The sequence below is a fragment of the Scomber japonicus genome, chromosome 23, assembly GCF_027409825.1.
Source record: "Scomber japonicus isolate fScoJap1 chromosome 23, fScoJap1.pri, whole genome shotgun sequence".
Classification (NCBI taxonomy): Eukaryota; Metazoa; Chordata; class Actinopteri; order Scombriformes; family Scombridae; genus Scomber; species Scomber japonicus.
In genome coordinates this window covers 5100454-5119212 of record NC_070600.1, presented here as the reverse complement: position 1 = coordinate 5119212, position 18759 = coordinate 5100454, and the positions used below count along the sequence as shown (strand labels likewise).

Below are 18759 nucleotides of genomic sequence, written 5' to 3'. Positions count from 1 at the left end.
TGAAGAGCCTGAGTTAGGCCAGAAACACCTCACAACTTGTTACTTCTTAAGGTTGTAAATATATTTTGGATGTTTTTCGCATTGTGTTACAGTATGTGTTATATGCATATGTGTTATATTATAATAGTTAGTGCTGAAACTGAAAAATAAGTCAGAACGTATTATGATTTCACTACATAATACACAGTGAAACTGTATTCCTTATTAATATTTATTTCTATTTCATCACAGCATCTAACATCTTAATACCAGTTTCACATATTCTCCATATCCTGCAGCCACCAGTGTGGATGCACTGACAACATAACATTATATGTACATATTACTGCTGTATTGCTGGTACAATTGCTTCACTCTACTCATACATTTCTTAATTGTTGTGATTTATTAGACTATTACCATGCCATGACTCATGCTTTGTGTACATCAGACAACAACAGCAGAAAGTTGCATTTTGACTAAATAAACAGTTGCATTACAGCACAGAAAAAGAGGAAAAGCTTTGTGTGCACCAGTGTGCAAGATGAACAAGAAGTCAGTAGCAAGTAGCTGTCATGCTAGAGGAAAACAGACATCATCCACAGGGATTATTCACAGCCTAGCAACCCGAGAGTTGTTTTTATTATTGGCTGTTTACTGATTTAAAACTGTAAAGTAAAAGCTTTGACAATCATTAAGAAAGCCATTAATTACAAATAACAGCATGGTCTCATTCACCACATAGTAAAACACTGTTTTTCACCGCAGTGACTAACTCGGGTGTCCCTAGAGGGAAGGACAGATGACTGGAAGTACTGAATGTGCTGGTCGGTGCTCACACTCAGCACAGACAAGCTTTCAACCTGATTTATTTTGGCATCCGTCGTCATTAGTGGCTGGCTCACTGGTGCTAGCAGATAAATATCACCACAGCTCTGTGACCCATCATTGCCACGCGGCTCAATCTCATACACACACACACACACACACACACACACACACACAGACACACTCTCACACCAGGGCCTGAATCCTCATTACCCTGCGCTCCGCCTCAAGCCGATGTGTCCACAGCAATCAGTAATCACCATTGCTCTGCTGATTCAGCCTGCTGGGAGTCGATGTTGTGCTGTTGCACGTTGTGTACAGGCTTTACTGCGTGTGCGAGCCCAAAAAGCAAATATTCCATGATTGCATTATTGCACAGAGAGCCCTCGTCTTTTAAGAAAGAAGTAATTGCCTGGTTACATCGTCCACAGTAGGATGTGGAGTGCCGGACTGCATTATTAAACAGCAGCTTTAGCAACAAGGTTATCAATCACTCTCTATGTGTGTGTGTGCATGATTAATCATGCGTGTACAGTGTGTGTTTGTGTGTCAAGGGTGTAAAGGCATCCCTCGCCTTTCTATCCTCCCCTTGGCGTTTGAAGGTCACGGCTGTCTGTTGGGGCTTGTTACACTAACAAGCACTCTGCTCACTCCCCAGGGCTCCGTCAATGGATCTGGTTTGGGCCAATAGAGGGATTACAGTTCACATACAGAGATACTGGGTATATCTGTGGTCAGCGCCAACCTCAGCACATTCCATTCTTCAATTTTTAACCAGGATTTTAAAAAACACCACCCGCCTCCTGCGAAATGTGGATCCCCTTCTTTGAATCGATGTTTTTCTGACATGTGAGATGAGAGTAAACGAAGATGGACCCTTAATTGATTTTTGAAGGGATATTTGGCCACTGCAGCAGCAACAAAATAGGATGTAATAGATGAAAACACACTGACATTCACAGATAACATCCTCATCATGCTGATACTGAGAGTGTGATTTGGCTAGAGAGGCAGAGATAAATTTACATGTTTGTAGTCAACAGATTTGTAAATTTACAGTTCAGGGCGCGAGCAGGTGTGCAGATTGAACAAATGAGGCTTCTGACATTTATCAGCTTTACACAGCAGATGTGCAAATTTGAATCCTGTCCTACTCTTTAAATGTACATTTTTAACTAGAAGCAAACATATTATACAGATATTCAGAATGATGTGCATATTTGCATAATTAGCTCCTGTTTGACATTATTGGATCACGTGATTTCTGTCACAGATGGCAGTGTTGATCAGTCAGCCCCCAACTTTGCTCCCGGCAGAAATATCTTGGTAAATGTTAAAGGGATTTCCATGAAATCTGATACAGAGAGGATGAATCCTAATGACTTTGATGATTCCCTGACTTTTCATCTAACTTCAACAGTGGGTAGGGCTGGGTATCGGTACTCCATACCTTTAAGGTATCAACTGAAATCGAAATGTCTCCCCTCAAACGGTACCTGCAATCAATCCTTTGTTCACCCAGAACTAGAAAATATGACTATTTGTATGGACTTACTCACAGCCAATCAACACAAATGTTCTTCAATTTAATGCTACATGTGATTGGCCTACTGCCACAGCAGCTACAACCCGTCTGTGGTGGTGAAGTCTCAGTGAATTTGAGTTAGCACACTTAGCAGTTCAGCAGCCAAGATGCCACCCAAACACTCTAAAGTGTGTCTACACTACACGCCTGTTACACCGGATAAAAGCAAGTGCACTGAATGTATAATGGGTATCGAATGAATACTCAATTGGTCTCAGTATCACTTTAAGGGTATTTGGATTTGTGATGGTATTGTAATTTCTTTAACGATAAATGTGTCTGATATCTATATAATGTGTCTGTAGATTTGAGTGAAGTGTCTCCACAATTATTACATATTTTCATAAAATTTGGTACACACATCCATGTTCCCCATAAAGATCGATTGTAATGACTTTGATGGTACCCTGAAAATCATTTAGCACCATCATCTGGTGCTAAAGTTAATTTTGTTCAATACCTGAAAAATAGTGAAAATTGTCCAGTACATTTTCCCAAAACCCAAGAGGCCAAATTGGTTGGTATTTGTCTGTGGTTCAATTGTGTTGAACCACAGACAAATACAAATACAATGAATTGGTCTGACCAGCTGTCTACAGCCCAGAGTATTTTGTTTACAATAATATAAAACAGAAACAAAGGAGAAAATCTTCATGTATGAGAAATGCCAAAAGTTGGCTTTTTGCTTGATTGAACACTTGAATTACTGTCAATTATTATGTTTAGTAATTAACCAATTCATCAAATAATTGGTTGAATGCAGCTCATAAGGATCAAGTTCCTAATGGATGAGCTTACAATAATCCATCAACAAGTATAAATAGGAATAATTTGTTTCTCATATTGTATAACCACAGTCATTTGTGATATGAATCACCAGTATTCAAGTTTACTGATGGAGATACTGTATGGCAATGTATCCAGAAGTGTGAAGTTATTTGTTATTCTCATCATCGGGTTTCCTGATGGATGTAACACATGTTCATCCATGAACATGAGGCAGATGACGTGTGGAATAAACTGTCATTAAATCCCTGGCCTTCCAGTTAGTGGTTCATTTTCTTTCCTGTCGATCCCGCACCGTCTTTCAGCACTTTTCCATCCAGAGTAATTGGAGAGAGTGTGTTGGCGGGGGCGGAGTGTTGCGCTGCCTGCTCCCACTGAGCCGCTGCCAGCAGCTACTGCTCTGTATCGAGTTGTGTAAAGAGCTGAGATCCAGCCAAACAAACGCTAAACTGTAGCTTCGCCCTTGGCATATAGTCACTGCTCTCATTATTTATCCCTCTAGCTTTTTGCCTCCTACTCGCAGCATTTGGTCGTTTTAAGCGATGGTTCCCGATGTAGCGGCCTTGAGGATGGGTCCAGGGGGTCCACAGCAAAACAAAGTGTAGTTAGATTTCACTCTGGTATCAATCAGGGGAAATGAGCCGAGCGAAGGACTGACTCTTCTCATCATAAGTTTCTTTCTCTCCACCATTACTGAAAGACAAAAACAAATCTCCAGGAGTGTACCCTTATCAAACTAAGTTTTGTGCAGCAACAAACACTGTGCTGGCATACCTTGAGTATCTTAGTCAATCTATCTAATATCTTAGTTATCTTACCATGTGTTTTTCTGAAGGCAAAGAAAGCAAACGTCAATAATCTTTACTGTAAGGGTCAATGTCCTGGCCAAGAAAAGGTCTACTAGTTCATCTTCTGAGTACCTCTGCTAAAGATGAAAAAAAGCAAAAGTCAATATTCTTGAGCGTGAGAATCAATGTTCCTGACCAAGAAAAGGTTTACTAGTTCATCATCCGTCTTCCTCCGGCGTAGACGAAGAAAGCAAAAGTCAATATTCTTTACCATAAGAGTCAATGTTCCTGACCTAGAAAAAGGTCTACTACTTTGTTTTCCCTGTTACTCTGTTGGTTTGAAAGTCCTCAGTTCTTATTGGTGTCTCTTCTATGTTTTGCAGTCATGCGGAGGAACCCCTTTGTGGTGGATGGCTGCTGTAGGAAAGGATCCCGCAATGCCCTGCAGGAGCTCTACAACCCCACACAGGTAGGAGGGTAATATGCTTACATAACTGCTCTCTCTTTTTGTATCTCTCTATCTTTTTATCCTCATCTGTTCCTATTTGTGTACTCTTCCTCACCCAGCTGTCAGAGGTCTGACCCAACAAGGTCCTGTAAGGTGTTGACCCTAGCTGGCTTTAGTTTAAGAGTTTTGTGTGTGCCTCTGAGTGAAAACCTTTTTAGCCTCCCTATTCCTTAATGGACATTGTTGCTCAGCCTCTACATGTACCAAGTTACACCTGCATTAGTGCCTCAATGTCAACCTGGAAGTGACAACAATCTGAGTGCCCCCCTCCCTCCCTCCCTCCCTCCCTCCTTCAAACTGTCTCCCCATGAAAACTTTCAGGGGACAGGATTAGCATAATGGCTTCTGTCCGGTAGTCAGGGAACATTACAGGCCCGAGGCGATAAAGCCATCTTCAATCTTTCAGGAATGAGAACGGACAACAGGGGACAAAAAAGAACAGAGGCTTTAACTGAAGTCTTTACACTTACCTCTCTCAAGGACGGAAAGGAAAGAGCAGAGGACTGAAATAAAGTGTTTAGCATCAGCAGGTAGCATTCTTCACTTGTCTCAATGAATAGCAGAACTATTATTGTGCTGTCAGTGTCTGTTCCAGCCAGTGAAGCCTCACTTCATTTAACATCTGAATTTCACTGTTTGAATTTAAAGAGCTTCACGAATGGCAGCCATCTGGGAACATGACACCTGCTTTAACTACTTGATTGTCAGCATGAAATTAAAGCATATTATGGGTTGCAGATTTTATAGGCTTTCAGCTTTATTGGGCAGTTTACAGTAAGGAGACAGAACAAGCAGGACACTCATTGTTAATGGTTAGTATTAAAGCAGCAAGAAGCTAGATTAGGATGTAAACAGTTGCCCACAAAGAGTGAAAAAAGTGTCCCACCAACATTGTGGTTCTTCAAATTTCTTAATCATCTTCAAGGGCGACACTGGCGGTTTTGCACAACTGAACTCATTAAATGCAAATCTTGTGTATTTTATGTTCAGTACTGCTGACCACTTTCCAAAGCATACCATCCGTTTTCATGATGACTTCCTACCTCCCAGGCAGCCATTAGATTTAAGGGCAAAATAAACCACTGGCACTTTATCGTTGGCAGCAAAGAGGTATTGCAGTCATAAGCTACAATGTAAAGAAATCAAATTTTAAAGACAAAAAGCAAATATTTCTTTAAAAAGGGTAATGCTAAATGAGACACTGATATTTGAAAAATGCCAGTGATAAGTGGTATGCTGTCAGCCCAAAAAGTCTCAAAAAGGTCCAAATGGAAAGTGAGCGCACTGTCAGCAATACTGTCAGTAGTAATTATTGCACAGGAATACTGTGTGTGCACAATTACAGTAAGTATGGTAGGTTGAACCAGGAAGTCTGGCATTAAGCTAGAGTGGAAATTACAATGAGCGGTTTGGATTGAAAAGCTTTCTCCCTCAAACAATTGTGGCTAATATGTGGTTTTGTCTAATTGCTTGTACTTGTTGCCTCTTCGGACCTATTCTCGTGATGTTGCTGGACTTACTTCGGTAAGTACAGTGCCATTATAATTCATACATGGTAGGAGCTATGAATATAAAAACCAGGTTGTAACAGTTTTCCATTAAAAATGTTTTGGGATGAACCTCTAGAGTGTCCTTGAATGCCTCAATGAGGAGCATTTTCAAAACAGTCCCTGCTTGCAATGATAATGTAATTCTGACTAAAAGCAAAGCACACTTAATGTTCACTACGATTGATAAAGAATCTCAAGCAAGTGAACTGAAACCAATGGATGACTCGGAGGTCAGAAATCAATTCAACAAGTTAACTCCCGAAAATGGCTGGCAATGATGGAAAGTATACACAATCTGTACTTTATAGTCTCAATCATGCAAAAAACCCTTTCCCTAAACAGATAGAGAGCATTTTTGGGAGGGAAGCCATCATATATATAGAAACATATATTTTGGGCAGCTGAAGTTTCCTTTCTTGAACAGTCTATCAGTAGTGTGATGCAGCAGCTGAAAAGAAGCGTGAGACAGGGAGACACTGCTGGAGGTGATGCTATCACAGTGATGAATTGGATAGTTTCTGCTCCTCCTCTGTTCTCTCATCACTGTCCTCCTCACTATCTATCACTTACTGTCTGCCAGCTTCTTTCTTCTGCAACTAACCCTGGCCTGTCGCTTTCCTCCCACTTCCAGCTGTCCTTTATTCCCTCTGTTCTGCCTGGTCTGTCCTTTTCTGTCTCCCAGCACCCCCGGAGCTCACGCTATCCCTCTTTCTCACATTCTTTCTATTGGTTTCTCTTTCTCTGTCGGCCATTTATCATCGTGCGCCTTTTAAATGCACACGGGGGGCTTTAAGTGGTTTTCTGGACAGCTAAGATTAGACCAGGTGAATGTGGAGTCCCTGTAGGTTTATTTTTCATGGAGGATTTTTCCACACATTCTCACTCATGTGAAGTCCCATTGATATATTTCTGTGTGCACAGGGGGGTGTTGCTGCAGCCAGAGCAAACTTTAGCAGGGTGCTTGGGGTCAGTGGTCAAGAGAGAGTTGTTATCATGTGTGTGTGTGTGTTTTGTACGTCTGTCCTTGTGAGAAGCTGGCTGAATTGTAGGCCTTCAGAGTCAGGACATTTTTGCCATATTTTGGCCAGGACATTTTGACTTCCACAGTGTTTAACTTTAGGTTTCAGACTTGGGTTGAGGGCTAAGGGAACACTAATGGTACAAGTAAAAAGAATGAACAGAACATCAGGGGAAATGGCCCGTCAATGTAGTTGTAAAAACAGATACCATCCATGCAGTAGATGTAATTTATGTGCACCTGTAATAGCTTTGGTGCTTTAAAGAAATGGTTAAAGGAATGGTTCAACATCTTGGAAAGTGTGTTTATTTTTTAAAATAAGGACTGGAGACAGCGGGAAACAGCTAGCCTAGCTCCACATCAAGTCTACTTGTAGTAATATGTAGTATCTCCTTTGTTTAACAGTAATGTAAAAAACAACAATGTGTGGTTTTAGGCCAGAGCTGGTGACTCGGACTTGCGACTCGTACTCGAGTCGCACTTAAGTCGCACTACACATTGACTTCAGACTTGACTCGGACTCGAGGCTGGAGACTTGCAAATGACCATTATTTTCATGTTATCATTTATATTCTCATTATTTATTATATGTCATTCGTCTTCTCTGTTTGCATTTGGGAAGTGATCTCTGGCTGTGACTGAGGCTGACAGTAAACACCAACATCACGCATGCGCCGTGTGTGTACGCACGCATTTCGAGCAGAGCCCGTCTACTACTGTATACTGCATTAGAAACTCTCTGATTTCAAGACAATAGTGAGTGAAAGAAGCCCAACAGGAGTCCCTTGGATCGTTACATTTGGCTACAATGCCTTCACGCAGTCAGCCAACAAACGGACAGCAGTGTGCAACAAGAAGATTCAGTTATTTCTTGTTAAAGAAAATATTTGTTTTTTTTTCAGGAATGTGAAAGAGGTTTTAAAGAACCAGTTTTTCATTTTTAAGTTAGTAAGTCAAATGAGTACAACTCATAATTTACTTGCACCATTGTGGGTGTGTCTTTTCATTTATTGTTAAAATGCAAAATATTGTGTGCTGTGTGCCTGTTATCAAAATACATTGTTGGTGCGATATATTTCTTTTATTGTATTTTACAGCATTGTTAAAAAAAGTCAAAAAAAGAAAGAAAAATACAGTTATGAAATTGAAACAATCCTTTGTATTTGTTCCACATCACATTGCTGTAGATTCTAGTGAAACAATCATCATTACTGTCTTATATAGAGGATTTTACAGAGCTTATAGAATTTGAATTTGATTTAGTGTTTGCGAGAGACTTGAGACTTGACTTGGACTTGACCCTCAAAGACTTGAGACTTGACTCGGACTCTCGCTCAAAGACTTGAGACTTGACTTGGACTTGCAAAAAATGACTTGTGAACACCTCTGTTTTAGGCGACTGTGCCCTACATGCTAGACCTAAGATACCTAAGTCATGTGGATTTTGAGACATTGCCAAGTGTGTTACCATTTTCCCTACTGGAGAGTGGCAATGCTACATGTAGCAACACTACTAGTTAAACTACAGTCAAACCACAATTCACAGTAACAATCAGGTGGTCTAAGTAAGGTGTTGGGCCACCATATTTCAGAACAGCTTCAGTGTGCCTTGGCATTGATTCTACAGTCTCTGAACTCTACCGGAGGGATGAACACCATTTTTCCAGAAGATATTCTGTCATTTGGTGTTTTGATGATGGTGGTGGAGAGCGCTGTCTTATATGTCAATCCAAAATCTACCATAGGTGATCAGTCAGATTGAGATCTAGGGACTGTGAAGGCCATAGCATATGATTTACATCATTTTCATATTCATCAAACCATTCAGTGACCCCATATGGATGGTGGCATTACCATCCTGGAAGAGATCATTCCCATCAGGTAAGAAAATGTTTCATCATAGGATAAAGGAGACCACTCAGAACTACTTTGTTTTGATTTGCAGTGACCCAAACCATTCCAGCAAAATGCCCCCCGCAACATAACAGAGCCACTGGATCCCTCACTGTAGGGGTGGATTCAGACCTGTACCAGTTTTTTCTTAAATTTGTCACCCATTGTAGATTTTCCATCAGGAAACAGGGTAGCATGATGGAACTCTACATTGCTTTATTTTATTCTTCTCTTGAAGAATTAAAAATCTGCACCCACACCCCCTGTCTTCTGATTCAGGAGAGAATCAGGCATCAGACTGGTTTGATGAGACAGAACAAAGAGAGGGTGGAACGGGCAGCTAAACCACAACTATAGCCAGAGTCACTGCATAGAAGTACTTGGAAGGCTTGAAAACAGTTATTTGTCAAGGCTGTTTAACTCCCAGTGAAACCACACTTCTTTTATTACAATTCCTAACCCATATGCATGTTAAACTAATAAGATACATTGTCTTAATTAGGCTATTCCTTTAACATACACACTGTTGAGCGATAGCAGACTAATTTGAAGACCAAATGTTGAGGCTGCAGCTCCGATTCAAAAAAAAGGGGGGGGGGGGGTAGATTAATTCATTCATCATCACACAGAACAGCACTGTAACAACCAAAACAAAAGTGAATGATTTCAGTGTTTCCCCATCCATTGAAAACATAGTGTATTACCTAAAGAATGCAGTCAATGCACAGTACTCACAACTACAGGACAAGACAAACATTCATGCCTGTAGAGGCCTGTAGGTTCTTTATTGATTACTAATTGATTTATGTGTTGCATTCAAATGCTGTCCTGACTGTGTGGCATTTTAAAAACACTTGTGTCTTACAGTAAATACCCAAATAAACCCTTCCTAACCCTCTTTCCGTCACCCCCCATTAATATTTCCCCCCTTCCAGTCTGCACCCCTCCTTTTCCTGCACTTTTTCTCCGTTTAGAATATTTTACGTCCAATTAATACATGTTCTGTGGTTTCCTTACAATTACAGACCTGAGACTCAGACTGAGAGAGGGAGAAAAAAAACAACATTTTGGAATGAAGTCTTCAGTTTAAGGCTTCACTTCCAACCTGCTGAAGCCTGAAGTTACAGTAGTCAGGGACAAGGTGTCTTTGAGGCCTGGAAAAATTCACAGAGATCCTCTTTGCTATTTTTACCCTCTGGTGTGTTTGCACTACATTACAGTGAAGCTGAAGTCCTCAATGCCAAAATCAGAATCAGTGATTTGCCAAATGCAATAAACCTGCAGGAGGGGTGATTTGATGTGGCCACACACATGGTCAGATATCATCTAAATACAGAGAAGAAAACCACTTTCCCTTCTGTTTCTGGTATTAGTCTTTCCTCCTGATGGAAATGTTTTTTTTCTCTTCCTACCAGTAATCACAGGCTGGCTCACAGAGGCATGTAGACACCGTTATTACAGTTAAACGCTGTTTGAGAGATCAGGACTGGTGAAAATAAAGTGCAGATTTGCGCAAGGTCCTGCTGTGGGTTTGTTCAGGGAGGAATGACTCAAGGCTAATGCTGGCACTAATGGAAATAGAGTCTGTATCTCTCTTGTTATATATTGAGGATCAAATGTCATAAGGAGAGAGAGGTGAAGAAAATCAACCCAGAGTGAAGATATTTTGAGGATATCTGATTCTGTTTGGGTGTAAGGTCATAGCTAAGATTAGGTTTAAATTACAATTGATTACAGTGACTTTTTGGGCAAATTACTCATTCAATTACTCTGGCTAATTAGAAGTCTGGGCAGGTGGAAGCTGGGTGTTATACTCCACTGGCTACCGATTGTATGTTTTTCCATTTTTTTAATCCTCACATGTGTTGGTTGTTTGGTAAGTGGCTGAATTCTCACTGAACTCTCAGAAAACTCTTATCGACCAATAGATTTGGAAATGTCAGAAATAGCAACACCAATGCTGTGTCTCAAATCTTGATCTTACACTTATGCACTCAAAATATGAAGCGTACGTCACTTCATATTTTGAATGCATATTTAGTAGTCTGTAATGATTTGGTACTGCAAATGATAACGTGAATGCTAACACTAGTTTGCTAACTAGCTAATCGTCATTTCCGGTAAGTGTACAACGGCCATGTTTGATTTGAGACAACACTAACCTGTTGAATTTCGCGCACTACACAAGTAAGTACACAGTGTACTACACAGAAGTGTACTAACAGAAGTAAGTGATTTGAGACACGCTTTTCTTGGCAGACCTATTTCATAGACAAATGAGGGTTGAGACTACAGTAAGAAAAAAATCAATAAAAAACAGACCTGACAAATCAACAGTCACTCTAATATTATACCAGACATTCTCCATTTTTTTGGTAATCCTCTGAGTCTAAATTGGATTATATACAGTTGGATGACAACTGAAAAGAAAAACCAACACAAAGTGTGGTGTTGAAGTGCTGCAGTACTCCTTGTCATACAGTAGATTCCCCAAATCTCTGGAACTCGTCTGGAGGGATGAGCACTAAACGATATTCTCAAACTCATTAAAGGCATGAAAAAAAAATCATTTCAATGAAGTCACTGCATGTGTCAATGTGGATCCAAATGCAGGAACATTGCACCAGTGCATCAAATAAGTGCAGCCCTGATGGCAGCCAGAGCTGTAAAGTCCTGCCTCAGAGTATTATAAAATTCTGTGCTGCGTTATCTGATAAGCTTTTAAACCCTAAGATATGATACACCACTCTGAATTTTTGGATTGTGTGTCGGTGTTTTGACAGTAACTGAAACATCCCCCACTTTTTTTCTTTTCAGTCTGATTGCTCACTATTATGTAACTGTCAAATCTCCCAAAGGTGTTGAATTCACAGTAGTGGAGATCCAGTGACTGTGGAAGCAGTAATATACTGTATGACTCACACTCATCAAACGGTTCAATGAGCCCTTGTGTCCTGTATTTAAGTATGTACATCTGTCCTGTTTCTACACTCATTTATTTGGGTTTTTCCTCTTTATTTGTCACTTGTCTCCAACACTTCTCCGAAGACAAATGACCAGGATTTAATGACCTGGAAACTGGTACTTCCCATAACCTGAACCTTTGAGAAGTTGAAGGACAAAAACTTGTGGTTGGCTCTCCCACTCTTTATAGGCATGTCATTAAAAAGGTTTTCTTCATTGTAAAAAAGTCCATGCTGATGTACACACAGAAGTGAAATGGTGGTTACTGCTATGTTGTTGTGTTTGCAGTGGTGGAGGAACTACTCAGATCCTATACCACAGTAAAAGTACCAATACAGCAATGAAAAAATACTTTATGAAAAGTAAATGTCCTGCTTGAAAAATCCAGCTACGGTAAAACTACATAGCTTAAAGTGTTACAGTAAAAGTACTGCAGTATTATGAGTGGTGTAGTATGCAGTATTTCAGTAAAAGTACTGCAATATTACAGTAAAAGTACTGCAGTATTATGAGTGGTGTAGTATGCAGTATTTCAGTAAAAGTACTGCAGTATTATGAGTGATGTAATATGCAGTATTACAGCAAAGGTACTGCAGTATTATGAGTGATGTAGTATGCAGTATTACAGTAAAAGTAGTTATATACTATTATATATGACATCATTAGATTATAAATAGTGAAGCATCAGTGTTAGAGCAGCATGTTACTGTTGTAGCTGCTGGGGGTGGAGCTAGTTTACATTATTTTATATACAGTTAGCTAGTTTACTCTACTTTATATACAGTTAGCTAGTTTACACTACTTTATATACAGTTAGCTAGTTTACACTACTTTATATACAGTTAGCTAGTTTACTCTACTTTATATACAGTTAGCTAGTTTACACTACTTTATATACAGTTAGCTAGTTTACACTACTTTATATACAGTTAGCTAGTTTACACTACTTTATATACAGTTAGCTAGTTTACACTACTTTATATACAGTTACCTAGTTTACATTACTTTATATACAGTTAGCTAGTTTACACTACTTTATATACAGTTAGCTAGTTTATACTACTTTATATACAGTTAGCTAGTTTACACTACGTTATATACAGTTAGCTAGTTTACACTACTTTATATACAGTTAGCTAGTTTATATTACTTTATATACAGTTAGCTAGTTTAGTCCAGTGGTTCCCAACCTAGGGGTGGGGCCCCTCCAAAGGGTCAGCAGATAAATGTGAGGGCTGGTGAGATGATCAATGGGAGAGGAAAGAAGAAAAAACTAAGTTCTGATACACAAATATGTTTTCAGTTTTTGGACTTTTTCTCTAATCTTTGATTTTTGCTGAAATATTGGATCATTTGAACATTTATTGAATTGAAAGCATGTGAGAAGTTTAGAGGGGAAATCACTATTTGGTGGACTTCTTTAACAATGTGTTGTATTTTAAAAGCTTGTTATATTATCCATTGTGAATAGTAACTGAAAAGTAACTAAAGCTGTCAAATAAATGTAGTGGAGTAGAAAGTACAATATTTCCCTCTGAAATGTAGTGGAGTGGAAATATCAAGTAGCATTGAATGGTAAGTACAGTACTTGAGTAAATGTACTTAGCTACTTTCCATCTCTCTGTTTGACATAGTTGAGATGTTACAACACATCTGCTTGATGATGTCTCCTCTTTGCCCTGTACATAAAAGACTCCAATCAAACCAGCCTGCATCTATGATCTTTCAGTAATTACCCTGTAGTCATGATCATGAGGGGTTTTGATCAAGTAGTTCCAGGGTGATGAACATGTCATCAGTCCTTATGGGAGCAGCCAACAGCTATCATTGGAAATGGCTTGAAATAAACACACTCTGATTATGCATCATGTTCCAGAGAGAGGGGTAATTTTAGTGCCTCATAAATGAATGCGTTCACTGAAGGGAGGAAAGTGTGTCTCTGTGTGTCTGTGCCACTAGATAATACCTGTCTAGGATGTTTCACCAGCTGCAAATATCCTGCTAACCGCACAATCCCTTCAGTTCATTTGTGGGTGTGTGTGTTCGTGTGTGTGTGTGTTTTCTCACTGTAATTCCCTCGAAGCGCAGGCAGACACAAGTAGCTTTTGTGCTACTGGTTTATTTGAAGGTTCTTTTCCAAATCCTCTGTGAAAACTACAGACAATATTGACGAGAAAATCTAGGACCATGTTAACTTACCCAAGTAATGTACAGGCAAACAAAACAAATACTTTTGTTGGGAATAGTCTGTGAGACATCAGAAGTTTCTTTAAAGAGTTCATATCAAATTCAAGTCCGCAGTGACCAGCATAAAACTTTACATCAGAGCATATAAAAAGAGAGGAAGTTGCTGCACCAAGCAGAGGAGTTTAAGTATGTCTTGGTCTTATTCACGAGTGGGGGTAAGATGGAGCGTGAGATTGATGGATGGAGATGGATCATGCATGAGCAGCACTGGATCTGGTGAAGAAAGAGCTGAGCCTGAAAGCGAAGCTCTCAATTTACCAGTCAATCTACATTCTAACCCTCACCTATGGTCACGAGCTTTGAGTATTGAGTTTGCAATGAGTTTTCTCCAAAGAGTGTTTGGGCTCAGACTTAGAGATAGGGTCAGAAGTTCGGACATCTAGGGGGGGCTAGGAGTAGGGCTGCTGCTCCTCCACATCAAAAGGTTTGGCCACCTGGTCAGGATGCCTTGTGGAAGCCTCTCTCTAGAGATGTTCCAGAAATGTCCAACTGGGAAGAGATCCCAGGGCAGACCCAGAACACACTGGAGGGATTACATATCTCTCTTGACCTGGGAACGTCTTGGGATCCCCAAGGAGTAGCTGATGTGTTGCGAAAATGGATGGATGGAATCTACGTTCCAATCCACACCTATGGGGCGGCTGTGGCTCAGAGGGTAGAGCAGTCATCCACCAATTGGAAGAATGGCAGTTCAATTCCCGGCTCCTCCAGTCCAGAACACACTGAAGGGACTATATATTTCCCCTGGCCTGGAAACACCTTGGGATCCCCCAGGAGGAGCTGATGAGCATTGCTGGGGAGAAGGGTTTCTGGGTTTCATTACTCTGCCTGATGCCACTATAAGACCAGCCCCAAATAAGTGGCAGAACATGGATGGATGGATGGATGGATGGATGGAGATGTTATGCTTGCTTGCAGGTGTTGCTTAAGAGTCTTTTTCACACCACAGCAGCCCAACAAGGCTTTACATAATTTTAAACTGAGACTCCAACATAACATTACTTCTGCTACATGAAATAATGTGCAAATAACAAATCCGACTTAAATAAATTCTCAATTACAACCTCCGCTTAAGAGAAAGTAAACTAATTATATGAAATCATCTAAACAATATAATGGCAACAGCTTTCCTCTCCCGCCCCTTTCTGATTATGCTGGAACAGAAGCAGCAGGGACTGGCACGGACTTGAAAGCGCCGTCGTACCTTTCATCCACAAAGAAAGCCAAAGCAGCTGTCTCGAGTGTTGCTCTGCTGTAAAACCATCAGACCAGAGCACAGCCACACGCTGCGGTTGTGAGTTTAAGATGACTCTGTGTGTGTGTGTGTGTGTGCGTGTATGTGGGAAGCTGGATAAGTCATTCCCAGTTTAAAGACAAAGGGATTTAGAGGAGGAGGGTTTAGTCTTTTTGTCTGCGTCTACCTCTGGAGGCTGCATATGAGCAGGGTTGAATAAAGGAGGTGAAAGGGAGAGAGACAAAAGGATTTAGAGGAGTTGAGCACTCTGTTGTGCTCTCTGAGAAGATAAACTGCACAGAGAGAATAGACTGTACAGCGCAAGGGGCCGCAGAGAATACGATTTTTTTTCTTTCATTAGGATCAAAGGGAAATTGTTTTATGATCTTGACATTACAAGCATCTTTTCTTACTATCGTGAAATAATTACATTGTGGACAACACAATATACACAGTTCAAATCTGGTTCAGCATCCCTATTATCCTCATATATCTCTCTCCAGAAAGCTCTTAGCCCTGTCACAGAAAAACACAAGGAGTATTTTTTTTTAATACTCTGAACATTTGGTTTAAATTGATTTTCCTCAAGATTTCATGTTCACACTTGCTTTCCCCATTTCACCTCATTTTCAAGCAAAATAGATCCTGACAAGACAAGTTCAGAAAATGATTTTGAAAAAATATACAAATGAACATCTGATTAGGCAGCACAGTGAAGTAATGACAAAAACAAAAAAAGTGTAACATTGGGATGAGAGAAATTAATGATGTTGAACTAACAAGCTTTAGTTAGTTCTAATGAAATAAAATGGGTATAATGAGAAATTCTAATGATTTACACAGTGCTGAAAATGTTTGAATTTCTAGTTTTTTGCATTCAGACATTTATCAGCCAATGGGTTATGGGTTGGATGTATGGTCATGTGACTCCAGGCCCATCATTATCCCAGATAGACAGGGAGGCAAGGGGAGTATCCAATAAATGTCCATAAACCAGAAAAATACAGCCTAAAATGTGTCTATTTGATATGCCATATTTAGCTTGCATGTACATATACATATACACATATATATATATATATATATATATATATATATATATATATATATATATATATATATATATATATATATATATATATATATATATATATACTTACACATACATACATAAAAAAACTTGAATATCCTATTTAAATGCTGCTTTACAATGACCCTGATGAAGGCCACAAACTGAAAAACGTTGATTTATTATACTATAAATGTTGCTGGAGCTTTGACTTTTGTGGACTTTTTGCCCTTCTTCATGCACCTTGGAAGTAGGCGAAGTTGTGCCAGAAACCTCTACTGTATTTCTACTGAATTTCTAGTTTTCAGATCACTTTCAGGACTGTTCATCCATGTCAACCTTAAAAAGCTGAAATTGAAAGTTCTGGCGTTGAATTGGCATCTGCTGAGGAAGATTGTGTTTGAATGAACTTTAAATCTCAGCTATTATATTTTTGTCCTCAGCAGTCATTGCTGCAGAAGAGCTTGAAAAGATCGCCTGTCAATCAAACATTTTGAACAGTACTTTTTCTGTTCAGCCATGTGCTGCTACCAAACCAAAAGGTTTCATGAACTGGTGATAAATTGAATTAGATGATCTAATTATCTCTGTAACATCATCAAAGATCCCCTCCTGACATGCATTAAGACATCACATATCAACAAAATTGAATAATTATCACTTTAATACCCTTAATCTCTGGCATCTACACCTTCTCCCTCATTAAAAGTGAAAGAATCTATGAATATGCAAATATGTTTCATACTCATTGTGTCCAGTTGAACGGTTGGACACAAGATGTCTACTTCACTGTGAAGTCCATTCCCAGTGTTTGTGCACTGGAGCCTTCAAATTGCAATATCACACTTGTGTAAGTTGGATACTGGACCAGGATTGGCTCCAGACTAATTGTAATGTCACACATCATGCTCATAGGCCCGCCTCTTAAAATCATTCCACTGTCAGCAGATGAATGTGAGAACAAACTCTGCACATACATCATTCTGCACAGTGAAGCTCAAACATCCAACTGAAGGAACAAGAAGAACTTGTTGGACTTTAAATGAAAAGGGCATGTCTGGAAAGAGACATCAATAAATGCCAGGTGAGAATGTTCTCTCCTCTCATTGGTCAGATGTTTCTGGGGTGGAAGCAAGAATGTAAAACGCATCAAGAAAGGCCCGAGGAAGGTTCTATGGCCTGATATCAAGAAGAAAACTTACTTTATTATTTGGTCAGATCGGCATTCGATTCATTCTTTAGATAGGTGCCATGAACTGTTGATTTTCATTCACATCCCAGCATGCAAAGCGCACGTGGCTGTGGGACTGTTCACCTCAAATGAACCACAGAATCAGAATTTGACCACTTCCTCCAAGACCCTGTTTACACCTGGCATTAACGTGTGTCTCAAGTGATCCAATCACAAGTGAACAGCAGAGGCACATTGCTGTTCACGCCTGTCTCTATTATGGGTCCTGAACTGACCACTTGTGTCCAGATTTCATTGCTGCCTATATCACTTCAAACAGCCCTGCATACAGTTATCACATCAGACAAACACCACAAAAATTTTTTAAGAACTAATATACATGTATGGGCTATCCTAACTGTTCAGATTACTCCTAACATGTACACTCTTTTGCCAAACCACCACCACGTCCTGCATCGACAAAATACTTTCTTGTCCTGGCATAAGGACACATTACCATTTACATCAGTAAAGACATGTGGTCAAATGTGTCCCAGACCATCTCAGCAAGTGGTATGAGTGGTTGGATCACAATGCATCTCGGAGATGGTTTACACTTGTATTTAGTGCTTTCCAGATGTGAGCTGGAGGATCCGGGAATCAAACCACCGATCTTCCGATTAGTGGACGATCGTTTTACCCCCTGAGCCACATCCGCCCACAACAAGGTCTAAAAGGTCTTTTGTGTGGTTGCTATGGTACATTTGCTATGTTTCTGCCTAAATTAATAGTACCAAGGAGGAAAAGTAACCTCAGCCCCATTGAACGGTACAAAATGAGACAGATTTGAAAATGCCCAAGTCACGTATTTGGGTTGAGCAACAGAAAAAACAATCACATTTACCTTTTAGCAGTTTCCTAACATCATAGCATATCGTTGCAGGGTAATGAAGCCTTTACAATTCAAACAATATTTTCGGAGTTTAGTTGCCTATGAGTGTTAACAGAAACCTTCTATTTCGGGTTTTTTTTCTCTCCTCCTCATCTCTCTTCTGTGGTTTTTGCTCCCTGAGGGATAAAACACGCCATGCAGAGAGGGAAAAAGGGTAAAGTGCTCATGAGAGAAGAAGAGAGAAACT

At 39.9% G+C, this 18759-nt stretch overlaps 1 protein-coding gene across 2 annotated transcripts in view; it reads left to right on the top strand.

The window, feature by feature from the left end:
* The window catches only part of chst11 (carbohydrate (chondroitin 4) sulfotransferase 11), a 92539-nt gene that overhangs the window by 62332 nt on the left and 11448 nt on the right, over nucleotides 1–18759 (top strand). For both annotated transcript variants that reach the window (XM_053313965.1, XM_053313964.1), the window contains exon 2: nucleotides 4350–4435. In XM_053313965.1, coding sequence (XP_053169940.1) covers nucleotides 4350–4435 — 86 coding nt within the window. The remainder of the gene's footprint in view (nucleotides 1–4349; nucleotides 4436–18759) is intronic.